This window comes from Polyodon spathula, chromosome 17, assembly GCF_017654505.1.
Source record: "Polyodon spathula isolate WHYD16114869_AA chromosome 17, ASM1765450v1, whole genome shotgun sequence".
Classification (NCBI taxonomy): domain Eukaryota; kingdom Metazoa; phylum Chordata; class Actinopteri; order Acipenseriformes; family Polyodontidae; genus Polyodon; species Polyodon spathula.
The window spans coordinates 22937978-22965491 of NC_054550.1; the positions used below are offsets into that span (position 1 = coordinate 22937978).

Here is a 27514-nt window from a genome sequence, read left to right on the forward strand (position 1 = left end):
TTTCTGCGGATATTTGGCAGTACACAGGTAATGATCAGGAATCTAAATAAATGTTAGTGGAAGCAACCAACTCAAAATAGGAAAAAAGAAGTATATCTCAAGGTTTCTATCCTGGTTAAACAAATGTAGAAATACACAAGATATACAGTGACCATTCCAATGTATACTTGTAACAGTCACCCTACACAGTTGAGAGGCAACTGTAGTGTCCTCCCTTGAGTACTACTGGCCCAAATAATTAACTAAATAAGTCAGCAAAAGTGACTGACAGTAAAACAGGGTTGCCACAATGCATCAATTTCACTACACAAAAACTGGTTTATTCCAAGGAACACAAAGCTTAATCAAAGAATAAGACTAACAATTAAAGTAGAAAACAGATTCATTAGGGACAGAGTGACAAAGAAAAGAATATAGAGTAAACAAACCCAGGAAGACAGATTATAAATGAAGATGCACAGCAGAGCTTGAGAAGATAACCACAACCATTTAACAATTACTGACACAGAGGAGGATTAATATGCAGAATGAATAAACAATGCAACACGAAATATAAAAACAAAATAGTAATGAAGTCCCAAAAAGTAACAAAAGAAAAAAAAAACGACGATGACAAAGTCCATGGAAAAAGCTCACCAAACCGGTATGGAAGTTCAGATAATCACTTGGGATGAATGTGAACGATGATGTAGAGGTCTTCAAGAGATGAAAAACATTTGAGAGCGATGAAATGGATATTTGATGAATACTGAGGTTGCAAACAGTCCAGAACAGATGTGCAAAAACAAACAACCACACATTCCAGCAAAAATCACAAAAGTAACTACCCACCTAATTAAGCAAAAAACATTAATTAGACAATAAACTAAAGCAGCAGACAAAAAGAAAACAAAGGCTAAAGAATAATATCTAGCTAACAGTATAAAGATTAGGTTTTTAAAGGTAGACAGACTCTCACAAAGGTGCTAGATACAGGACAAACAAAACCAACCCCCCAACATCAGACTAATGGGGAGTAAGAAAGAAAGAAATGGATACTGGGAAATGTAGTTTTTTATAGGTTGGCCTGGCCAGGCTACTGCCTTTAATTAAAGAGACAGGTGAGTGAAAATTACACCCACATATGTAGCAACAGTGCTACATAATCCCCCCCCCCCACCAGAGGTGCAAGGGATGAACACCGTAATAGCATTTAAGATTCACTACATTCATGGTTTCCTGCTTATCGAACTCTCCCCATCGTATACGATAATTGTTAGGGCCTAACTTTTTGGTTATAAGCGCGGGCCCTACCCACTTAGGTGCAAGCTTAGTGGAAAACTTACCAGAGGCATCAGATATGGGATGTGATCTGATCCGGACCAGCTCACCTTCTGCATACCGACAGGGTACTCTCCGAACATTGTAATTCCAAGCTTGATGCCTTTGGGCTTTAGGAGACATGATTGCTTACTTCTCTCGCCATTTCCTGTTGGCGATCCAGGAGTTGGTAGGGATCCGTGTTAGGGGCAGGAGAAACCGCAATGAGACGGTCCAAAGGGCCTTTGAGGCTCCGCCCCAGAGCCAATTTGGCTGGTGCGAACCCTGTGGTATCATATTTGGCCGTATTGATTGCAAACCGGAACTCGGGTAGCCATTGATCCCACATCTGATGGTTGTTTCCGACAAAAGAAGCAATCATAGTTTTAAGAGTGCGGTTGACTCGTTCTGTTAGATTGGTTTGTGGGTGGTAAGTTTCTGTATCACCCCCCAGGTTTTGCAAACCTCAGAGAGCAGCTGACTGGTAAATTGAGGACCACGGTCTGACAAAAGATTTTGCGGTGTTCCCCATCTTGTAAAAATGTCCTGAATTAAGATACTCACAATTTTGGGAGTTTTACTATCCTTTAAGGCAAATAGTTCAACCCATTTGGTGTAATAGTCGACAATGACAAGGAGGTAAGAGTTACCTTTTTTACTCCTTGGGAAAGGGCCCATTAAAGCCAGACCTAGCATCTCTCCAGGCTCCTTCACCGTCGTGGACTGAAGGAAACCGGCTGGCTTTTTGTTTGAAGGTTTGTAGGTCTGGCAAATGTGACACACTCTCACATGGCTCCATGTGTCCTTTCGTACAGTGGGCCACCAGGCAACCTCTAGGATGCCCCGTAAGGTCTTCATTCTACCAAGGTGCCCTCCAAGGGGGTTGTCATGTTAATACTGATGGAAGGAAGTAGTTAGCTGTTCAGGTATAATCAACTGAAATCTATACCCCTCATTAGCAGTCAGCATCCGACGATACAGTAGTCCTTGCTGTAATACAAAGGACATACGATCATCACTGGCAGTGGTGTTATCAAGATCTTTAATGATTTTGGCTACAGTAGGGTCCTTGGACTGTGCGACCGCAATCTGGTCGGAAGGTCCCCACTACTTGCAAAGGCTTGGCTTACACAGATTGCAGTAGATGAGGTTAAAGATGTTATTACAGGAGCCCTGGAGAGTGCATCCGGCACGATGTTCAAACTACCTTTCTTGTAGAGCAAATGAAACGTAAACTGCTGCAGACGGAGAGTCCAATGGGTCAGTCGGGAGGAAATCTTGGGATTCTTGAAAGCCCAGGACAGTGCTGCGTGATCAGTGACCACCTCAAACTCTACTCCCTCCAAATAATGCCGCCATTTCTCCACTGACCAGACAACAGCGAGACGCTCCTTTTCAGAGGTACAGTAGTTTCTCTCAGCTGAGTTGAGTAACTTGGAAGCAAAGGCAATCACCTTTTCCTCATCTTGGTGAGATTGGGTCAGCACAGCTCCAAGTCCTACATCACTTGCGTCAGTGTAGACTCTTCATGACTAATATATAGGTCACTTAAGCAGGAAGTTAACTCATTTACAGGCTCTCTTATGGTAACCTGGGGTCTCTCAACAAATTCAGAAAAGCTAAGGGTATCCAAAGAGTGATTCTCTTTGTAAGACATTGACCAGATAATTTGGGGAGTAAATTTATTACGACACTAAAAGGGTCCCCGTACAGGCCGCCACTCTGTAATGGTCACCCTACACAGTTGAGGGGCAACTGTAGTGTCCTCCCTAGGAGTACTACTGGCCCCAATAATTAACTAAATAAGTCAGCAAAAGTGACTGACAGTCAAACAAGTTTGCCACAATGCATCAATTTCACTACACAAAAACTGGTTTATTCCAAGGAACACAAAGCTTAATCAAAAGAATAAGACTAACAATTAAAGTAGAAAACAGATTCATTAGGGACAGAGTGACAAAGAAAAGAATATAGAGTAAACAAACCCAGGAAGACAGATTATAAATGAAGATACACAGCAGAGCTTGAGAAGATAACCACAACCATTTAACAATTACTGACACAGAGGAGGATTAATATGCTGAATGAATAAACAATGCAACACAAAATATAAAAACAAAATAGTAATGAAGTCCCAAAAAGTAACAAAAGAAAAAAAACAACGACAATGACAAAGTCCATGGAAAAAGCTCACCAAACCGGTATGGAAGTTCAGATAATTACTTGGGATGAATGTGAACGGTGATGTAGAGGTCTTCAAGAGATGAAAAACATTTTGAGAGCGATGAAATGGATGTTTGATGAATACTGAGGTTGCAAACAGTCCAGAACAGATGCGCAAAAACAAACAACCACACACTCCAGCAACAAACACAAAAGTAACTACCCACCTAATTAAGCAAAAAACGTTAATTAGATAATAAACTAAAGCAGCAGACAAAAAGAAAACAAAGGCTAAAGAATAATATCTAGCTAACAGTATAAAGATTAGGTTTTTAAAGGTAGACAGACTCTCACAAAGGTGCTAGATACAGGACAAACAAAACCAACCCGCCATAATCAGAGAAATAAGAGTCAGGTGAAGATTAACTGTGTGAGAGGATTGGTAGATGAAAATTTGAATGGACCAATGGGGAGTAAGAAAGAAAGAAATGGATACTGGGGAATGTAGTTTTTATAGGTTGGCCTGGCCAGGCTACTGCCTTTAATTAAAGAGACAGGTGAGTGAAAATTACACCCACATATGTAGCAACAGTGCTACATACTAATGCCGCTGTATACTGAGCATCAAAAGAAACTTATCACATGTATTTGGATAAAATTCACTAGATGTGATCAAAAAATTACTAACTTTGTTTTAGAGCAGGAGCAGTGACTTTTTATTGTGCTGATTAACAAACAACTGACATCACGAAGATGCTGCAAAATGATCTTGGGCAGGTGTTGTGACTCTTGGTCTCCTAGTATGTGGCCTGTCATTGACAGAGTGTGTCTGGTTATACCTTCTCGCCAGGTTTGAAATTGCTGGCTGTGAGCACACAAGACGGCAAGCCACACCACACTGCCCTAGTGGAGCTTCCAACATGCCGATTGCACGAAGGCGCTGCTTTCTTGACAGACGTGGCATATTTGTTTTTTTTTCTGTGGCTCTTTATTGCTTTTATTCAAGCTTGCAATTCCACAGCTGAAATCACGCCATGTCCTGTGTCCAATCAACTGTCTCACTAATTAGGTGATTAAGTGCATATGCTTCAGTCAGACACTCAAGCGAGTCATGGTCAAGGATGAATGATCGATGATTAAAAAGAAACCAAAAACATTTAGTCCATGTCCATCATTTATATGTCTTTTTTTTTCTCAAAAATAAATTATAATAGTGATACGTTTCTTTTGATGCTCGATATAGTTTTGCAGTCATGTACTATAGATTAAAAATACATGAGTTATAGTCATAGATTGATGATGGTCATTACATAAAAGGATATTCAGAAAGGTTCATAGTCTAGTGAAAATGTTCTGGGGTACCTTGAATACTAGTTATAGAAACACTGACTGGATAACAAATTATTTCTTGCCTGTTCTGATGAATCCCACACATGAATGTTGGGGTGTGGAGTTCATCTCAACCCAGCAGAAACCCAATTACAGGTAATTATGGCAGTGCTCTAAAAAGAATCCTTATTTACAGAGGCAAGAAAAACAAATACCTGTATTGTTTTTAATGTGGAATTCATAATATGACAACATTTATTTACAGTGCGTTTTAAACTGGATAATATATACTGTATTTATAGAAAGATAGCAATATTTTATATCACATTTACACCAGATAAATAAATAACAGGAAAATAGTAGATCGAGATTAGTTCCCAAGTTCAAATGACATCATCACTACAGATTCTGCACTTATGGAACATTTGGCTTTCATTGAAGAGAACTGCACATCTGGTAACCAGTACTTGAATACAGCCAGTAACTAACACTGTCAATTCTTATGTGTACTGGTTGATTAATGTGTCTTATGGGTACATTTTCATTCCGTTAATCTCCTACAGGAAGGTGCCATTTAAAAAGGTTATATTCAGGTTAGGGAACCGAGAGTCACATAACAAAGGAAATCCATTTCGATGCAGAAAATGTTTGCATTGACCTACGTTACATTGTGGACACATGCCCGTGACCAATAGATTAGATCTATTGACATTTTTTTAGGTGGTTGGGGTGATGCACATTCATTGTTTGCCTTCAAAGACAAAAACAAAAAACAGAAATTACCTATGTGCCACGAAATGCATGATTTACATCACCTTATATAAAGATCACATGATTTTTTTTTTTTTTTTTTTTTTTTTTAATAGCTATATTTCTGTCAGACAGGCTAATGATCTATATTTATATGGTTCTTTTTTAATGTGTATTTGCTTAACACAACAATGTTAACTTTAGGCTGGTTGAATCTTTATATTTATATTTCAGCTATTTGCTACTTACTTCCTTGTAGTTAGTGAGTGTACTGTTCATCTCAGATTTGTTTGACTGTGGGGAATGTTTGCTTGTCACAAGGTCACAACTGGTATAAAGCCTAGTCTTGTTCACTAGGGGGTATACCCCCATATATATATATATATATATATATATATTTATATAATACCACAGGTGTCACCAAGAAAGTTGACTAATCAGGCAAGGGCAGGTCACGTGACAAATTATGACTAATTAAGGAGAGATATCTAGATACAACCCATCACTGACACACCATCCTTTTGTGTTAAAACGTAGGTCGTTCGATCTGTTTTATAATTTGAAGTATTATATATGATGTCAGTGTTATGTAAAATTTTGCTTTTAATCACGTTAATTACGTAAGTTTTATCGAGACCTAACCCGACAATACTACCCGGTGTGGGTTAAGGTCAACGAAGGTTCACATGTCCCCACATGCACTCGTAGTTGGGGTTTCCGTACAACTTCCTCATTGTGGCAGTATAAGTCTTATAAACTGTGATAACAGTTAATACTTGTTTAAGTGGAAGTCAGTTAATACTTTGTTTAAAGTGGAAGTCCCTTATACTGATGGCCTCGCATGCATTTAAAATAAAAATACAAGAAAATGATTCTTTGCAGGGTCTGTATTTTTTAAATCCTGCAGCCGTTAAAGCAGCAACAATTTCTGCTTCATAGAACATGAGAGCAGATGAGCACAGCCGTCGATGCTAATCAAGTAAAGACATGTGAATTAGATTAAGCGAGCCCTTTTCACTGTTCAGCAGAAAACTACTTGAACACAACGGGAAGCACCACTGGTTCAACACACCATGGCAGTTCAATGTAAAAAATCTGTGAAGTGGCATTTTAATATAGAATTTACTTAATCTGCTTTGCTTATGGTGAACAGGGATTCACCTTTTCTTCACTTCAATATACTACAAAATGTATTAAAAAAATATATATCATCATCATCATCATCATTATGATACATTTACAACACAAACAAAAACCTGGAGCTGCAATTAAAATAATTTCCTAATGTTTAAACGCCTGTCTTACATGCCACTATAAAGATTTATGGACAAGAAATCAATGTATTGGCATTGTAAGTATTGATTTCAGTGCTTTAAAAAATGTACAAGACTAATAATAATAATAATAATAATAATAATAATAATAATAATAATAATAATAATAATAATAATAATAATGTCTAGGTATTTGAGCTTAAATTTTGAAATTTTTCTCTTAAGTTTTTCACCAAGCTTTGTTGGTTAATGTCAATCTTTTTTGCTACTGGTACAGAACCTCTTCTGTACTCAATGTTCTGGTCATTTGAGAAGGCTGTCCTGTCTTGTTCTTTAGCCTTTCCTTTCATCGTTCCCTGGTCGGGCTTGCCACTGTCCTCTCTTTGCCGGTACTCTTCAGACTCCTGGTAGGCCTTGCACCTCTCAATGACCGCCCTGATGGAGATCTTCTCCTTAGTGGTTGGAGATCGGATTCGCACAAAGCTGTCATCGTTGTCCTCGAGGTCCTCCCCTGTCTCTACAATATCAGCATCAATGTTCTTCTCCGGTACCTTCTCCATAACTATGACCTTTTGCTCACTGGGCAAAGTGGTCTCCCCAGAAACATAAAACATATTTTTTAAGTTGTCTTCATTTCTGAGGTTCTTAAAGTCATCCAAATGATGTCCGCTTATCCTTTGATCTAAGGAACCAGTCCTGCAGATCTGGGCATGGGGGTGACTAAAGCCCTCTGTCTTGTCCAGCTGAAGAGCCTTGGAGGTCCGGTGCTCGGCTGCACTGGTGGAAGCTGTTCTGCCACGGACGCCAAACTGAATGTTAATTGTGGAGTTAAAATTTGAGCTTCTCCCTTCTGGGAATTCCAGCATCTTTTCAGGAACAGAACAGCTCCTGGCTACTGAAAGAAGCTTGGACTGCCCACTTTTAGTTTCTTTCTTGGCATATTTGGACCTCAGCTCCTGGACGTCAGGCCAGTGAAAGCTCTCTGACTGAACAGGACTGAGAGGGCTCTTGGTGCAGGGTCTGCTTGGGGACAGAACTCTGGGACTCACAGAGGAGCTAGGAGTGTGGACAGGACTTGGGCACTGCTGTGCTGGAGACTTGTGCTGTGGTGATGAGCTTAGCTCTTGGAGAATGACTTTGTCGTACACAGGAAGGGACAGGGTCAGGTTTGGTTTCCCTGCAAAACAGTTAAATAGGTTACTCAGAAAACGTTCAATAGTAACAAACTTTGGTAATTATATGGGATTTCCAGTAAAAAAGTCTCACTGCTAAGCCCGGTTATGTTTAAACCTCTTTATGGTTATTAACAATACTGCCTGTGTTTTTTCCAGAAGCCAATTAAACAAACACTTTGATGTTCATGAGAGAACCTGGCAACAATTATTTATAAATACAGGCCAGCAAGATATTGCAAATGATTGTGTTTTGACTCTATGCATGTTTAAAACAAATTAACAATCAAAGCGCCAGGAGAAATTTAAAATTTTGAATCAAGGGAAGCACTTCAAAAGGTTATGATCTTAATGAGGATCTAGCTACTTCAGATGTAGGGGAATTAGAAGCCTTCTCCTCTAAATGCCCTGTTTGGAGCACTGATTTCCATATACACTTCCTCTTTGTTTAGGCTGATGCTACATGTACATTAAAGTGTATTGAGAACCAGAGGGGACAGTGGGTTAATTCCTGGGAGTCAAAGAGATCTATCTCTGCTCTCTCAAATGAAGCAAACTACTTCAGGATGAAGCCTCCACTTTGAGGTGATGGGAACTGTCCTTGAGAGGAGGTCCATCGCCCAATTTGTTACCCCGGGGTAGTGAGAGGAGATTCTTGTGTACTCAGGAGAAAAAGACTGTTGCTGTGCCGGTCTTTGAGGCTACTGGGGCCTACGGTGCCAGTTTGCCACTGGTTTTCGCACTGGGGGTGGTCGCTTGGGAAGCAAGCTAACCAGTTCCTTCGTAGATTTTTGCGTGCGGTGACAGCGCTGCAGCATCTTGTCCACCAACACGAAGACGGTTCCCTGTGTGGGCTACTTTCCCGTGTGCATTGTCTGGTCTCCCTTGGTACAGAAGCATTGGGTGAGGATGCAGCCACCTGTCTGACAGAGGGTGATGGGGAACAGCGCTGTCCAGGAGTAAGGGATGCAGAGCTTTCCGCAGAGTTGCGGGAGAGACGTTTCTCCAGCATGTGCTTAGAGAAATGTGTACAATTTGGCCGGGTGCATGAGTACTGGTCAGTAGCAGGCTGCATAGGACCGGGTTGAAACCGGTTTGGTGACTTTAGCACCAGGTTGGTACAGTACCGGGTCAGTATGGTACGATTCCGGGTCAGAACTGGGATAGTTCGGTATCAGTTTGGTGATTTCAGCACCGGGTCTGTACAGTACGATCAAAACCAGGACGGTAACAGGACCGTTCAGTACCGGTGACTTTAGCACTGGGACAATACGGTACCGGAATGGCATGGGTCCACCAGTTCGGATGCCCACCTGTACAAGCCACTGGGAAAACCACTCGGTCAGTACACATACGAAACTGAGAGAAGCCTGCTTGTTAGATGGTAATAAAAGCAGTCGCCAAAACGGCATTAAGATATTGTGAGTACAACCAATCAACACCCGAAGAGCGTATCTTGGTCCTGTGCAGTGCTGCTGAGCCCAGCAGCTGCTCTCAATGTATGTGTGCAAAGCACCACGTTGCAGACCAGCCTGCACACAGACTCTGTAAAACAAACAGAAAACACAAGAGGAACTTCTCTACAAACCGTAATAAAATATTTCAGTAACTAATGTCTCGTAATGAAACAACAATAAAATGTCCCGTAACCAAAAAAAAAGAAAAATAATAACTCCAATCAGAGCTATCAGAGCACAAATCAGCCGACTTACACTGCTGGATCCCTGGGAAGGAGTGACTAAGCCGCTAGCTTCATGCCAGACACAAGGCAGCAGTGGGAGGTAACAAGCAACATGCTGTAGTGCACGGTTTACGCATAATTAGTGAAAACTATTATATCGATTATTTTAATATCACATAAATTGTGTAAAAACACACAAAAAATGTGAAATATATAGCAGATAGAGGTAACAAGTACTTCTCTGAACAAGGCTCATCCATCACGTCAGTCTTGAAAGGAAAAATGGCGCAGAGTTCTGTGAGCTATGTACTCGGGGGGCGGGCCATGACTGTGTCACAGGCTCTCGAGCACCTTTGGTATATCTTATTCAGGCTTTGGGGACTTTAGCAGGTAAATACCCATACAGTAATGTTTTGTAGACAGATCTATGCTTCTGATTTAACAGTCACTTTATTTTTTTTATTACAAGCCATATACATTCCATATAAAAATATATAGTTTCAAACATACAGTATTGGTTAGATTTCGTTCTTGAAAGTGAACATAAGATCTGTCTTACTAAAAGAAATAATGTTAGCAGGGCACAACCATAAATCATGTAGGGTAGGATCAAGTACGGAGACCACGATAATCACAAACATACAACTGCATTAGGTGTATTAGCAAGATGAAGCTATTATATTTTCAGCTCTAAAAATCTTACCTCAGCTGTGTAGGTAAAGGAAGTGTTTCCTCCTTGGGCATTTTCCAACATAAGAGACATCTTTTTTACTGTTTCCACTAAGCTTTCAGATAATTCATCCATTTGATTAATTATTCATGGAGTCTACAACTACATGAATGCACCTTTTACAAAACCCTCGTTATTTTTTAAAGATTCTTTTCAGATGGTGACCATGTTTAATAAAAGGAACTTTTAAATTAAATATAAATAAAGCAATACAAGAAGACCTCCAAGCAATAACATATTTTGCCTTTCTTTTTCATACACCTAAAGGACTTCCTCAAAAATCATAACTGGCAAGTTCAATATACTGTGATAAATAACTTTCTTCTCTCAGCTTAAAAAAAAAAAAAAAAAGACATGGATTACCTTTATTTTCTTTCTCCGTCTTCTCTTCCTGCACAGAGGACAGGTTCCTTTTCTTCAGCTGTCTTTCACCATCCATTCCTCTCTGCTTGATCACAGGCTTGGTGGTCTTTGTTCTCTGACTGAAATGCCGGGCAAGCTGGAACACCTTATTCTTGACCTGTTCCACATCCTGCATCTGGTCGTCAAAACAAGAACCCATATGGATGATCCTCGGGGTGGGCACCCTCGAGGTCCTCACACCACTGCTCTCATTGTTTCCCACACTTCCATGGCAGCTAGGCTTCCTCCCAAACAGCATTGTCGTTGAGGAGCCTTTGTCTGGTGATGAGTTCGAAGACTCCTCTGTGATGGTGCTCAGATCGCCGTCTTCGAGTATCATGAGGGGTTCGTTGTACTTTGGAGCAATGGTGTTATTACTAACCTGCCCCTTTCTTGATAGGTGTGGGCTTGGTCTCCCTGAGGGATGCACTTCCTCTGGAATCTCCTTCCGTGAGTGCTCCATGCGAGTGCTATTGACTTCCTTTTCCATCTGCTGCCACATTTTAATCATCTCTGTTGATGGCTTAAATTCTTCATCCGTTATAGGATTCTGGAAATGATTTTCAGCACTCAATGACCCGGTCTCACTATGTTGAAGGCTACTGGATTCCTCAAGTTTTGGAGCTATGGGCTCAGGCCCACTGTTCTTAGCCATAACTGGAAGATCAAACACGGTCCATGAAGCTGGTCTGCTGTTAACCGTACAAGTAGAGCCACCAATTCTCTTTCTCACAACTACCTCAGGGGCAACTTCATCCTTGGGAATGTTGTTGAACCTGCACACAGAGTTCCTAACGAGTCCCGGTGGGATATAGGTCAAGCTTTCCCTCCTTTTGATGCTAAAGCTGAAATCCTGGTGTTCTGCGTGATCGTAATAACTCTTAATCTTGTCAATGAGGAGCCTGTCCTGCTTGGATAAAGTAGAGTCCCTTCGTCTGTAAGGTGTTCTTTCCTGCTCGAAAAGATTATCTGAGTTTGGAGACAATACTGAGGTGGACTCCTGAGTACTGTTGGCTTGAAGAGCTGTGGCTTCTCGAGAGGTGAAAATCCCTGGAGGTTCTGATGACGTGCTGGAGTGTTTTTGGGTGTTTTCTGTAGCGTCTAGGCTCAGGACACTGCTGCTTCTGCTGGTCAGTCTTGGAGAAGGGCAGCTTAGGGACCTGCCGTCCTCCATTATCAAACTGCCCCGTCTGGAGAGACTGTTCAGGAACCGCTCTGCAATCACACTGGCCTGATCCAGCACAGACGTTGGGAGGATGCCCGGAGGCTCACATTCTATCGTTGGTTCTTCCTCCTCTTCCTCTTCGGAAGACTCTCCGCTGCTCAGTGTCTTTGGTTCTTCTGCTGTGTCAGCCGAGAAAGGCTCCAGGGCTGTTTCCTGCCTTTCCTCTGTTTGGTCATCCTCGGGTTCTGGATGCTCAGTGGCTTCAGGAGCATCAGGGGGCTGTCCAGTGATGCTTACAGACTCAGAATCTGAAGGATGCTCTTCTGAATGCCTGTCTTCACTCTCAGAATGAGTCTCTTCACTGAGTATCTGCTCCATCTCTCCTGCAGTCTAAGGAAAAAAAAAAGAGAGAGCATCAGTGCCAAAAACTTGCATGGTTCTACATATTTTAACATCAGTTCCTGTTGATGTGAAAAAAAAAATGATTTCAGGGGTTATAGCTAATAAAATGATTCCCTATATCTTACCTGTCATGTACATAGCCAATAGAAGTGCTCAACAGGTGAACCCCCCCCCCCCCCCCGCCCAAAGTATTCTTGAGAATATTTGAACAATTTATCACTTGTGTTTGTACATGAGAAATGCCATCCATAAATACCAAAAACATCACATTTGGCCAAAGAACATATATTATGTATTTATCCTGGCACTATCAGAGTGATTGGCCAAACAATTTAGTAATGCTCAACTTATAATGATAACACAATAAAGGAATGTACCTGTTCTATTAAATAACCACCTTCCACACGCCTGTGCTGCTCCTCATTCCCAGATGACTGGCTATTCTGTCTCTGGAATCCATTTTCTTCAATAAGTTCATGCCCTTCTCCATTCTAAAACATGAAAGGAGTAAGCCTTTGAGAAACTGGGTGTGCTTTCTTTCAATACATCCAAACCCTGAACAAAAGAGGCACTTGTTCTGCTCATTTATAATTCTTTAGGCAGTTTTCCATATTATTTCAAACCAAAGTATCTCCCCACAAACACCATAACAAACCTTGCAATTCTGACATGGCTTCCATTCCCAATGCATGTTTTAAACAACAACCCAAGTTCTCCTGATACAAAGTATCTGAATCATATTGCATGCTACTTAATGCACTTTGGGCTTCCCTATGAGTTTTAGGGCCTGTGTTTCATCACAATTGCAACTGGCATTCCTTCCTCATTGGTTTGAACCGACAAGAGACTTAATTTCCTGGGTTAACACATCCCACTGAACATCTGACTAGTGCAAACTGTTGATGGGGTAATGCAGTAAAAAAAAACTGGCAACATATAACATTATATCTTTTTTATACACTTCCCCAAACACTGTTTCACTAATACCAAATGGGTTCGGTTACATGGTCTTCAGCACTACCAAAATTACCTTTCAGTTACCGTAATCTTTTAAATGCGACTTGCCACCCATTTAAAAAAGGGGGAAATTGTGTGCGTTATATACATCCTTCTATTAATCACTATGGTGTCTTTGATGGCGTACTATACATGCGTATCTTATGAGCTGCTGCGACCCACCAGACGCATTACGACAAGCGAAACTGCAGCGATGCGACAAAACAAATAAAACCTATACTTTTAATAAGTATCTTTCACACCACAGGCAACACAAAATAATTTGGGATTTGTCGTGCGACAACTATGGCATTGACCAATCACAGAACAGCTTCAATGCACGTGTTCCAGCAGGCTGAAGCAGTAACCAAAATGACAGAGGAAAAAATAATACTTGCCATGGAAAAACACCTAGAGATTTATGACAGAGACTATCACAATTATAAAAGATACTGAACTGAAAAATAAAATATGGGCGTTCTTTTCGAAAGGACTGTATAAGCCTGGTATGTATGACTTATTGCCATATAGGTTAAAATACCTTTGGGAGAAGACATTCACATTCACAATTACTACATCATGTTGACGAATATACACCAGTCAACAGTTTTGTCAATAGCAATTTGTAATAGTTTTATAGATCTGGCAGTTTTCAAATCTGTTGCATCGCCTGTGTGTCGCTACTGGTGTGTATGGTGAAAGTATCTTGTCACCCAATGAAAAATTGCATCGTGTCTGGTGTGCGGCGTCCTTGACTCAAAACAGATCATCCAAGCTAATTATACACAGCGTGCATGTTATATGTAAATAATTACGGTACCCCTTTCAGCTGTTACTCTCACCACTAAATTTGCTGATACTGCTTGTTTTAAAAATATATACAAAAAGAAATCCTGTCTTAGTTAATATCAGCTTTACAACAACTCCCATAAAGTATCATATACCATTTTTAAACATTTCTTTATTAAATATGTTGTATATTTTTGTCATGCTTGTTTCACACAGTATTACATGAGATTTGTTTATCAGGTATCATCAAATTAAACCATATCAGATCTGTCAATACGTGAATTTTTGTATTGTGTCACAAAAGCTGTATTAAAAAGCTGGATTTCCATTTTTTATTTTACAAAGTGCACCTCTTTTAGGGTGTATTTTTTCTTGTTCTTTATCTTATTTTCCTTTCACAATAAAGTGGTGGAAACATTTTTCATCTGTAAAAGCTTGAACCATTAAATACAAATCAAATTCCCAAAGCAAACATTAACATGATTGCTTAAGAATTAAATGCAAGCTCATAATAGAGTGACGATTGTTTTCTCCGTGTGAAATAAAGAACTGGTCATTATAACACAACAAGCAAAAATGACTTATTGTATTATGAGGTTAATATCGATAACTGCTCCTAAAGCTTTCTCAAGGAGTCCATGCATGCTAATAGTACTGACATTGCATCTTTTATGTCTGGTGGAGACAAACATCAGCAAGGTACCTGACAACCTGATCCAAATGCTAATCATTTTGCAATTGATGGTTCATAATACACAATCTTTCAATATTTTCATAAGCAAAGAACATCCCCTTACAATGGGGAAACGGGCAGTCACCCAATCGGGTGAAAAAAAAAAACAAAACGGCTCCTGTAAGGTAATTTTAGCAACAATTGTTATTTTCCAGGTTAGTTCCATGCACCAAATTAGACTCATGCTTCTTCAAAAAGTTTCCATGCAAACATCCATTAGCTTCTGCAGTCACAGCCAGTTGAAGGTTATCAGGTTAAAACTGTGTAGAGCGCAAGCTGGGATGAATGCTTGACGAGGGGAAATAAAAAAGAGAAAGAACCTGTTGGTGACAGAGAGCCTCACCGTTGTGAACCGAGCGGAAAGCAAAGCCCTGGCCCTATAGTGCCAGCAGGAGATGGCCGCCAACATTGAGCTGGCAAAGTCTGCTACCTGGTCGTCCCCCATCAGTATCTCATCTTCCTCATCCTCTCCCTCCTCAGTTCTGAAAGCTGGGAGCTCGGCCCCTTGACTAGGAGCCTCACTGTCACTAGGGTTGAGCCGCTCAAGGGATTCCTTACTGAGGCCAAGCTCTTCATAGTCTGCCTCCTCCTCATCCTCCTCCATACTAGGCCTTTCAGCCTCAGGCTCGCCTAGGCTTGAAGCCAGGGTTCCGACACTGGCTCCGGCCTGTAGGGAGCCATTGTCGGCCTGAAGCGCCCCTTCACTGTCTGCGTGCTGTATGAAGTCACAAACATTTCTTGTTGTTATTTAAGGTTGCCTCAGGAAAGGTTTGTGATATTAACAACATCTGAATGAATAACTTAAGCGTACATAATTCCAAAAATGTTAGCTGCTACAGTAGCATGTCTTTAACTAAAACCTTGTACTGTATTCGTAGATAGAATGACTTCACACATACTACAGCATAATCTATCATCAGAGAATCCGTAGCCATTTGGACATATTAAAACACCACATGTAGTTCATAAAAACAGTGGCAAGTGCCAGTGGAATAACAGAAAATATCTGTGAACGAACAATGAAAAAGCAAAAGGAAATGACTGGGTTTGTGTTTAAAGAATTCCCGCGCACTTATGTGATACATGCATGATCAAGCAGTGTCTAAAGCTATTTGGCTCATTTTTCTTTCTGCCAACAGGTACAGTAAACAGTACCTGAAGATAAAAAATACATTGCATCAAAAAAACAGTAAACCATTGAGTAAAATGAATAGTATTTTATGTACAAACATCACTAGAAGTGGAACAGATACTTATTTTAAATCTAAACCCATACCCTTGATGATATAGTAAGCAAATATGTTGTGTGATCCTGAACACTTAATGCACTATCAAATGAGCTTCACAAGCATCTTAAAACAAACCACAGCACTGTTCAACTGTTCTTACCTTGAGAATTGCTGTCCATGTGAAAAAATGCAATGGCACATAAGGTAAAGGAAAAAAAAAATTGTTAGTCTACAAATGCAATTGTATCTAATATTTAAAAATAATAAAAAGGCCATAGAGCTAGTTTTCCATGTCTATTAAAATCAATATACAGGGGTTGGACCAGAAAATATAATCACTTGCCTTTTCTTATACAAACTAAGTGAATAAATGTGTGTGGCCGAAGTTGAAAAGGAGCACCAAAGATGCCCTTTTACCACAAGTCACAGAGAATATGTTGTGAAAACAAAGGAGTTTATTGCTATTGAATGATAAGCTCTATGCTCTTACTGCACCACCCCGGAAAATGAAAATGGCATCCTAATTAAGCTTGCTGCCAAAACGTTTAATGTAACAAAAATAAATAATAATTACCAACAGAGCAGAAAGCTTGCCTTTCACTTCCCTTTAAAATTAAAATTGATAAAATGAGAAATCTACTGATCTTCAGCCAAAACAAATGTGATGTCTCTTAGAGGCAACACATCACAGGGACTTTTAATAATGCAACCGCCGCTCTGTTGTAAAAAGAACAAGAAAGATACCCATGTTTGATCTTGTTAAGAGGCCGACAATTCAGAGGCTGTCTATCCGATGTTACTCTTTGAAGGGTGCGTGACTGGGAGATCAAAATGGTGGTTTATATGAAAACACCAACACAGCACACTACAAAATTAGGTATTTAATGACTGATTATAGAGCGTGAGCTGTCAGAAATGTTCTAAGTGAACAGCTGACCCCCTGTGGCCACAGGCAGAATGTCACTACTGGACATTAATCACAATCAGATTTAACGTTCTATAGGCAAACAAAACATTTAGGAAACAGGTTTAAGCAACTGTGTACACTGATAATACATCTAATCTTACCTTTGGTGTTCTTCATAATCTGTTTAGCTGGTTCTAAAGAGAAACAAAAAACACAGGTGTTTACAGTCTAGTTTATTTACATCAAGAGACATTTACACAAGAGGCTGTACAGCCACCCTTTACCATGTTTAATTTGGTACATTTGTACAGTAAATGTTCTCAACACCGCTCTACTTTCTCCTACCCCTCTGCTTTCAAACATGCCTGCATCACCCCCATCTTAAAAAAAAAAAAAAAACCCTTGATCCCTCATCTCTCCAGAACTACCTCCCTGTCTCCCTTCTCCTTTTCCTCTATAAAACTGTCGTGAGTGGTACATCAGCGGTACAACCAAGCGGTACATCGCCCACTCTTTGCTTTCCTATCAAAACATTCTCTGCTTGACCCCGTCCGATCTGGCTTTCGCCCGCACACACTGAAACTGCTCTTCTCTCTGTCACTAACTCTACTCTGCCCGTGCCACCTCCCTCTCCTCTGTCTGCTGCCTTTGATTCAGTCGACCACTCTATTCTCTTGTCCTTCCTCGCTGACCTGGGACTCTCCGGCACTGCTCTTGCCTGGTTCTCTTCCCACCTCTCTGATCGCACGTGCTGGGTGTCCTGATGCCCAGATCTTCCTCTCCTTTCCCACCTCTGACTCCCACATCTCTCTCTATCTCTAGTCCTTTTGAATCCACCACCCCCTCTCCCTCCCCATCCACCAAGAACCTTGGTGTCACCCTCAACCCCTCCCTCTCAGCACCTCTACTCTGACACACTTCTGATGCTTTTTCCTCGGCAACATATGCAGAATTCACCCATTCCTCACCAACTACTCCACAAACACCCAGTGAAGGCCCTGGTAATGTCCCACCTTGACTACTGCAAGTCTGTCTTGGCCAGCCTTCCTGCCTCTGCTACCCGTCCACTCCAGCTCATCCAAAACTCTGCTGCTCGTCTTGTCTTTTCCCTTCCTCGTTTCTCCTATGCTACTCCACTGCTCCGCTCCCTCCATTGGCTCCCTACTGCTGCTCATAAGCAATTCTAAACTCTTGTTCTTGCCTATTGCCATCTCAACCTTTCTGCCCAATCTTATCTCCAGACTATTACTTCTCCTTACACCCGCTCTCGCCCCTGCTGCCACCAGAAGATTAGCTGTAACCCCCCCCCCCCCCTGCACCCCTGCCTCCAGAGCATGCTCCTTCTCCACCCTTGCCCCTCAGTGGTAGAACAATCTACCCCCGGATATCAGGATGGTCCCTGACCATCTTTCGGCACCTCCGCAAGACACCTGTTCAGACAGAATCTGTAAATTTCACAACTCTTGACCATATTGGACAATATGGCACCCAGTTGTATCAGTACTTGAATCATCTTGTACTTGCACTTAACTGCTCCACACTTTGCTGTATTCTACTACTGCTTTCAATCATGATAACATTTTCTGTATCTTGTACTGATTCTATTCTTAAAAGGAACTGTATTCATGTTTTTTTTTTTTTTTTTTTTGTAATTGCTCTTATTTGAAATTGTTCTTCTCCATTTATTGTACTTATTACTTGTCCTAATGAATTTACTCTTATAACCAAATATTATTAACTGTTCTTAGTCGTAATTTACTGTACTTTTACTTTCTCTCCTTTGCTTTTACTGATTTTATTGTATTCTATAACTTATTTATAATGTGATATTTTGTATTGTGATACTTTGTAAGGTGATACCTTGTAACAACTGTAAGTCACCCTGGATAAGGGCGTCTGCCAAGAAATAAATAATAATAATAATAATAATAATAATAATAATAATATAATAATAATAATAATAATAATAATAATATGCTTTACCATGCTTTTACTATGCTTTATTATATTATGCTATGCTTTTTAGCTATGATAAACTAAAGGGCAGAGGCACGAATTACTATTCTTCTTTTTGTGTTAAATATATTGCAATTTATTTTTTTGCAATAGTGGAGAAGTGTCTATCATTGTTGTTACATCCTGCCCTGCTGCGCTGTGTGAATTGTACTAAAAGTCACCGTCACCAATTTCTTTATGGAAATTAGTTCATCCAAGCACGTGTCATCAGCAAATAGCCTAACACTGAATGACTTTAAAAATAAAATGCAAAGGCATTTTGCTAAATGATGAGACAGACTTTGCTTTACAGTGTATGTGTTGGGATCCATATGTCAAATTATGATCCTTTCAGCTCAGTGTTAAGGCGAGTCCATTTTAATAATTCATGCCATGCTAATGGATAATATTTCTACTTGGGATCCAGTCATACATAGTACACTCCGACCTGGACCTTGTACACCCTGTTCAGGCCTTACACAGAATTCATGCCTTGTGACTGAGTGTGAAATTGCATATCCCACACTACCCTGAGATCCTAGCAGACCCTTATTATCCCACACCGTGGAGGAGTGGAAGTGGTTATACCTATGCAGGTACAGCCCTATTTTACACTTCACACATTTCTACATAAATCTGGAGAATGGGGTATTCAAGTATTTAAATTAGTTTCCCCTCAGTAGGACAAGCCTTGATGAGCCAAATGACCTTTTCTCGTTACCAAACTTTTTTTAATGCTCTTATGAAACTTAGTATTAGCATTACTTGCCTTTAGCAGATTCTGGGTATATAGGAGCATGTGTTTGTCTATACATCAGTCCATCTATACAGTATGCTGCTCTTACATTACCACATAAATCTGGAGATGTGCTTATCAGATTGGGATTGAAAATGTCATTGCTAATTCTAGTTCTATATTATTCTGTTTATTAAGGGGGTAAAACATATTTGGATATTTATATATATATATATATATATATATATATATATATATATATATATATATATATATATATATATATATATATATATCATCAACTTTTTCATCCCACTGATCGCTCTCATTTATTATGTTATTGTGGATTATGTTACTGACAAATAAGCCTCTGTCTCGAATGGTGCTTTGCAGGTAAAGTGAGCACACCAATGAAAAGCATTGCTCACCAGACAGCCGTCGGCCCTGTCTCCCCCCGCCTGTGAAGTCATCGGCCGCATGGTCCGACAGGCTTTTCTTAAGCCTCTCCGGGCTGTACTTGTATTTGTATGGGTCTGGGAGCAGAAGAGGGGTGTTAAATTGTTAAATGAGACTGGCCATATCACAAACCAGAATGAAAACAAAACAAAAACACAGTAATATTTTGCTGCCTGACAGAGAGGCCAACATTCAGACAAAACTATGAAATAATTATTATTGTTGTTGTTAATCTCAAATTTAGATGAAGCATGTTTTATGGGGGTTTACATCTTCTATACAGTTTTTTTGTAACAGACAAGCGGAGGGGCTTGATCATTCACTGGCGGCTGAACTGGGAATTATCCTTGCTGTAATACCCGAAAATGTCCAAAAAATTGCTTTCATGTTTATTCATCTGCCCATGAACTGTATGTGGGTTACGAAAAACAAAAAGACAATTTTATTTAAATTAAAAACACTTACAGATGGAGTCCATTTCCAAGATGGCTTCCTTGGCCTAAAAACAAAAACACGACTTCCAGCATATTAACTGATTTTTAAATAGCCTAGTTATTTAAATATACAAGTAAAACAAATCATAAAAATATACAAATAAAATAATGATATATATATGGATATAAATATCATATATATATATATATATATATATATATATATATATATATATATATATATATATATATTGATATAATATATATATATTATAATTTATATTTTTTCTATCTACAAATATCTGTGCTGGATATATATAATATATATATATATATATATGTTTTAATTTACACTCTTTTTTTACACAAATACTGTGAATGCATTATATTTTAAGTGCATTTACAAAAAATGTAGATGTTTTAAGTTAATGAAAAGTCCTGTGCGGTACAAACCTTCTGTGGAATGATGGCATGATGGTTTTCCAGAATGAGTCTCTTGATATGATGGGCCCACAGTCTCTTCTCTTCAACTGTTCTGGCCTGAAAAACAAAGAACTGGTCAGTGAAGCTACTCTGGCAAGAAATCAACATCTACAGCCTGGGTTTTCACGTATGAAAATTCAAACTAAGACGAGGACGTACTTGTCAATTTTGGTATTAGCTAGAAAACCAAAAGTATAATTTGTTTCATATTACAGTTAAACAGATTATCTCTGGGATAAAATAAACTTGGTAACCCATCAAACAAACTGTTAAGAAAAAGAAACCTTTTTCTGCACAGTGGAATGGGTGTTATTTACGCATTAGTTTCCTTTGCATGAAATCATTTCACATTTCAACAAACGTTTGTTTGAGTTGTTGCCTCGTCACTATAATATCTAACCCAGTGGTTAGCAGCCACAAAACTGACAGCTGCAACAGTGAAGTGTTCCAAGGCCCACGCGGATAACATGAATGCCACTGTACAATGAACCATACAAAATGCTTTTAATAGGATACACATTATGGTGTGTAACAGGGCGAGACCTGTGCTGGCTATCTGACGTATGCATGATCCTGTAGGAGAGGGGTCAGGAGCCCTGCAAGATCCACCCATCGATCATGGCTTTGACAAAGAGAGGGTGTGTTCCCTCCCTCTGAGGGGTCGGGAGGCGGGCCTTGGGGGGTGCCTGACCTATATAAACTGTGCTTTGTTATTCCTCAGCCCCGCCGATCTAGGAAGAACCACTGTGACAGCCCCGGTCGTGGGGGACTTGAGAAACAAACAAGGCTGAGGAAGACAGACGATCAAAAGAAAAGAAACCACGTAACAATAATTGTAATTACGTACCTGTACGTGTGTAGATAGCGGGGAAACCCTATCTAGACCCGAGCCGTACAGGTAGCGACAGTGGGGGAACGCTCTAAGTGCAGCAACTCTTATTTGTAGTTGTGTTATTGTGTTTTATTTTCCTTTTTTCATTTGCCCTTTTGTTTTATTATTTTGAGCATCTGCGTGTGCACCACGAGTGAACGGCCAAACTTACACTTGCTGGTATTGGGTTGTGGTTTGACCACAGTGCCACACTGCCACCTTGCGGCAGAAATAAAAAAAGCAGCCTTTTGAAATGAGATTTTTCAGACTAAACATTTGTAAGGATTGCCTGAAGTGGGACTGATGAGATTTTCATCTTAATTTATGATTATTGCTTCTGATTTTTGGTTTTAACTGATAAAAAGCGATACAACAACCCAGATACAAAAAAATTAAATCTGTGTATATCCAATAAACACTGGAAATGGGTACTCAATTTAAGTTGACTTGACCATGAAAAAATAAAATCACCTACAAAAAAAAAAAAAAAAAAACTGGAGGACTGTAACACGCTTACAAGATTTAAAAACGAGATTACAAAAACAGTTACAAAAAAATCGTTCTTGCTCACGAGGTTTAAAGCTATACCGATCATCAAAGGAAATGATGGACATTAACAAAATGTTTTTGTGGTTTCTTTTTAATCACTTGATCATTCATCCTTGACCATGACATCCTTGATCATTCTGCATCATCTTCATGATGTCAATTGTTAATCAGCACAATAAAAAGTCACTGCACCTGCTCTAAAACAGTTTGTCATTTTTTGATCACATCTAGGTGAATTTTATCCAAATATAAGTGATACGTTTCTTTTGATGCTCAAATATAAAAGTGATGTTTCTTTTGATGCTCAGTATACATTCCAGTTTGATAGGGAGTATTTACACTGCCGTAGAATTTAAAATAAAACTGCAAATTGTGGCAAAATTGAAAAAAACAAAACAAAAAAAAAAAAACACACAAATTGTCTAAACACATAAACTCCCAGAAGAATATACCCGTTACCATTAGGATTTCCTTTTGGAAGACAGCAAAGGAAAGAATGCACAATTGAAGTGTGCAAGTTGCTGAACATATTACATATCTAAAAATAAGCACCGAAAAATGAAATTAATAAAAAACAGAACCTTTATCTATGATGCATCTCAATGTTTTTTCTGCTTATCATAACTGTTTTCATACCTGATAGTTAAATGCAGTGCTGTGTGCTTACCTGGACGGTGTGAGGCTGTTTGGGGTGTTTGTAGTGTGTGACGCTGAAACTCAGTGAGTCTCTTGTGCTTTCTATCAACATCAAGGTGGAACACTGCAATAAAAAAAGAGTTCAGAACCGTTAAATACATCACACTGACGTTCCTTCTTTAGAAGACACTAGCAATTGCATTCAGCAATGTCCGGTACATTAAAGAAGCACGTGTAATGGGGTCACTATGAGATTTCACACGATATCGTGAAGTCCATCACCATGTTTCAAAACTAATTTTATTCTCTCTGGAATTCGCACTAGACTCCACCATCCCCCTTCCCCCACATACTGGACAGTATCAACTGCAGGTTCATGATCCTCAAACTGCTCCAGTCCCGACGGCCTGCTTGAGTTTACCGTGATGAAGGTTTTGTAGACGTAGTGCTCCCCTCGTTTCTTGGTGATGAGCAGCATCTTGTCGAAGAGGAACAGGGTGCGCTCGTTCTTGGCGCGTTGGAGCCGGAAGGTTCCCTCGAGAACAAGCTCTCCATATGTGGTCAGGTCAGGGCCCTTCCAGTTGAGCAGCAGCGACTGGACCTCCTGCACAGAGACAAAGAACAGCTTCACTTTATCACCAGGAGATGGACTTGGAGAGTGAAGTTCTACAGTCTACACTATTGCAGATTTAAACTTCAACAGAGCTGTTTCTACATTTGTACTCATAGAAGAAAACTATGCAATTGATGTCCATCTAGCTTAGTTTAGTAGGCTTAACACATTTTTTTTGTTAGCTGTTAGCTAATTGACTATTAGGAACCTCTGAATTTGTATCCACAAATCTGTAAGGTGCATTGCACTACCGAATGGTGGTTGACTCCAGAACTTCCACAGCACAGCATTTAAAAAGGTATAAAAACCTGTAAATTGGGGAAATACTTAAAATAAAATCACCGTTTACAGTTTCTACTGGCAATAAATCCCTGGCATTATCTTGCTAGTTGACCTTATTCGACAGTCAAATTCTAGACAGTAATGGTCTCTAATCAGGGTTCTATTGCTTATACACATTTATATCATCACAAACATTTATAAATATAAGGTATGTATACATATTTTCAAATGTGAACCAAAATGGTTTGTGTAAATTATTATATCCATGCAGTTTGCACAGAGTAGTTAAGTTAGGGATGACTTTGAATGCTTGCATTAGTGTGTAGTGGTATCTTTGTATTCAGACCACATAGACTGAACCTGTCTGTTCTGTAGTATCCCGCAGATTACAAATAACTTTAAAACAAGAGGGAAAACATCAGCGAACCCATTATTTTTATACTTGGCCTTTAAATGACCAGCTAACTCATTTATTGCAAAGTCAGATCACAAAGGCTCTTTCAGTCAAGGCTTTGTAGTTAAAGCAGATGTCATGTTGTGCTTTTGTAACCAGGAGATTTATAGATCGTCCTCTTTTGCCAAGTATTTGATATCACCATGAAGGCTTGAGGGGGAAACAAAAACAAAAAAAAATCAAACTAGAGGCTTCAGAACAGCTTCAAATGAAAGTTTGTAGCTTGCTGAAATAGGTATGCCTCATTTAACCACATAAGCTGTGCCTTTCATGCCATATCAACTTGGTATAAGTTAGTTTATATTGCTCTAGTGAAGTCTGCTTGAAATACAACAAATGTGCCAGCTGCTCTGCGGATGCAATCTGTATTATGATGCTAGTACAGTGGTTTTCCTTACTTTCACCCTTCAGCATAACAGTACTGCAGTGAGTTCCCCCAAGCAACTGGCATCAGCATACACACATACTTAACTGACATACAACCTACTTATTAGGGAAGCCAAAAAAAGCAATACAAAAACAACACAATATCACTTCTCAATGTATTTATTTAGGTGAAACATAGCCAAATACCTCAAGATCCATTCATGTCCAAGACCCTTAGCTGCTGACTAATTTAGGACCTGGTTGGAAATATCTGGAATGGATAAGCCAGGTGGTGGAAACCACACATTACCATCTTCCTCGGCATTTGGAAGCACTGCACATAATAAACTCCAATGAAGACGAGCGTTTCTGGTACATGTTGTGGTCAGAGAGGCACAACCGGGCAGTGAGCTCTCACCTGCAGCCTCACAGCATGCTCGTGCTTCCTCTTCATGTCGTTGATATACCAGGCTACCCCGGTCATGGTGTCAATCGCCTCCTCCACCACTTCATAGCCAAGCTCCTGTGGGTCAAAATGCTTGGCAATTTCCTGCGGGAAGTAACAATTGAGAAATGCTGGGTTGAACACAAGAAAATAAGAAAAAAAAATGCTGGAAAGAGAAGCCTACATTTCCCCCATCAATGCTCGTTTGTTGCTAGCACACCGTTTCCCTCTTCAAATGGAATGCCACAGTGCAGACCTCTTGTTCCATAGAACAAGGTTGTTGGTTGGTTGTGACAGCTAAACAGGTTGGAATGCAGACTAAGAATTCAGTCAGTCCTAGTAGTTTTGGTTCTCATTTGAACACCACTGTGCAACTAAGCTATTGATGTTGACTCTCTCGGTCAGTGCTGGTCAGTCTGTGTGGAGTGCTGGCTTACCTGGAGCAGCAAGTGGTATTTTAGGATCCTCTGGACGGGTTTGAGCAGATAGGATCCAAGTGGGAGGGTGCGCTTCAGCGATGCCTGTCTCTCTCGAAAAAACCTGGCCAGAAACTTGTCCCTCATGCAGTCTGTCAAGGCAGCAACAGAGCTGCAGGAAAATAAAGGAAATTAAACATTTTTTCTTTCACTCTTAAATTATATTCCTTTTCAAATTACATGACCCTTAAATTACATTTTCAAGCACAAAATACAGGTCTAACAGCATCATGGCTAGAATCTATTTGCTGGCACCAAACACAGCTCAGTCTTACACTACTGAAATTACCCTTTAAAAATGATATATGTAAACTACATAATTAAAAAAGCTTTGACCCTGCATTGGCTACAGCTTTCCTGTAAACTAGATGCTATGGATTGTGACTCCATCCTTGATTGTTAATTTTTTGCTATATACTGAAAATGTAATAAGGACTCAGGGACAGAGCAGCCAGAATATTATATTTTCAAATCCATTAAAAGAGTAGATTTTGGCTAAAATCTTACCTGAGCTAGTGTTGACCCTGTGATGGTTGGTACCAGGTAATTACAAGGCCATATTTCTCTAACCCCTTGAGGCTATGATTCATCATTAGCTCACCATTAAGTAGTGTGCACTATTCTATATCTCATAAGTTTTTATGAATAAGTGTTTTAACAAAAAAAAAATGTTCACCAGTAGGTGGCAGCAAAAAAGTTATTGAGACTAGCTGACCTAAATGTAAATTCTTATACATAACAGGACCAAATGAAAGGCTAATCTTAAAATAAATAAAGAAATAAATACTACAAAAAATGAGTTCCGGATTTGTAATTTGCAAATGGTTATCTGCACCTGGCAATTTAAAAAAGTCAGATCACAAAACATCCATGCAAACATAGTAATACCAACGAGTCCCTGCAAGAATTTAATGTTAGAAACCTGTAATTGAATTCAGTATGAGATGTTGAAATCGCTTGACTGTAACTAGGTGCATGACAATGTACAGGAAATGCGATTCTATGTTTTGCATACGCAACTGGAAATGGATAATCTTTACATGAAAACAATAAACCACATACTGTGTAGACTTACTTGGGGTAGTTGGTGCAGTACTGAGTGTAGATATCAAAATAATCACTCTGAAAACAAACAAACAAAACATTAACGTTTTCCAACAACTATAGCATAGACCTAGAGTTTCAGTATAGCAGTCCATGTCAATGATAGCATACAGTACAGGTGGTAGTGAGTTTACATGATTGCTGTTTTAAATGATGCCTTTTTGCTTATGGGCTGGGGTGAATGCAGTGTTGACTATGCTTTCAAACTACTGTAGCCGTGAAGTGGAAAGGATACAGTACGTTAAGGGTCACACAGACACAGATACACATTAAAATCCCTGTATTACCTTATGAGGTTGGGTTTGTATGAAACTGTGTTTAGCCCCATCTCTAACTCTTTTAAACTGTATATTTGGTAGAACTATTATCAAACCAAGTTGCCCATTTGTCTCTGTATGTATAATTTCTATTTTTATAGAAAGCCTAGTAAAACTCACCTTCTCTACAAAGCATTGTGCAACAGCCACAGGGTCGTTTTCACACATGTCCAGAGCTTGCAAAAGTTCACTTAAAATAAAAAACAACATAACTTTAAAACACACGCTTAACATTAATATGGAATGCTGCATAAAGTATATTTATGGCTTCTGTTT

The 27514-nt window shown here is 39.6% G+C and overlaps 1 protein-coding gene across 5 annotated transcripts in view; it reads right to left on the reverse strand.

Annotated features, from left to right (window-relative positions):
- Positions 1-6334: 6334 nt before the first annotated feature.
- The window catches only part of LOC121329903 (pleckstrin homology domain-containing family G member 3), a 104133-nt gene continuing 82953 nt past the window's right edge, over positions 6335-27514 (reverse strand). For 3 of the 5 annotated variants that reach the window (XM_041275910.1, XM_041275912.1, XM_041275909.1), the window contains 15 exons: positions 27359-27428; positions 26893-26939; positions 25779-25929; positions 25315-25446; positions 23603-23785; positions 23213-23305; positions 21096-21182; positions 20674-20707; positions 20181-20285; positions 17183-17215; positions 16275-16285; positions 15229-15600; positions 12745-12858; positions 10762-12355; positions 6335-7992 (listed from right to left, as the gene is read on the reverse strand). In XM_041275910.1, the coding sequence (XP_041131844.1) occupies positions 7001-7992; positions 10762-12355; positions 12745-12858; positions 15229-15600; positions 16275-16285; positions 17183-17215; positions 20181-20285; positions 20674-20707; positions 21096-21182; positions 23213-23305; positions 23603-23785; positions 25315-25446; positions 25779-25929; positions 26893-26939; positions 27359-27428 (4018 nt within the window). In that variant the 3' untranslated portion in view covers positions 6335-7000. The remainder of the gene's footprint in view (positions 7993-10761; positions 12356-12744; positions 12859-15228; positions 15601-16274; positions 16286-17182; positions 17216-20180; positions 20286-20673; positions 20708-21095; positions 21183-23212; positions 23306-23602; positions 23786-25314; positions 25447-25778; positions 25930-26892; positions 26940-27358; positions 27429-27514) is intronic. The other 2 variants (XM_041275911.1, XM_041275913.1) reach the window with 2 other exon arrangements.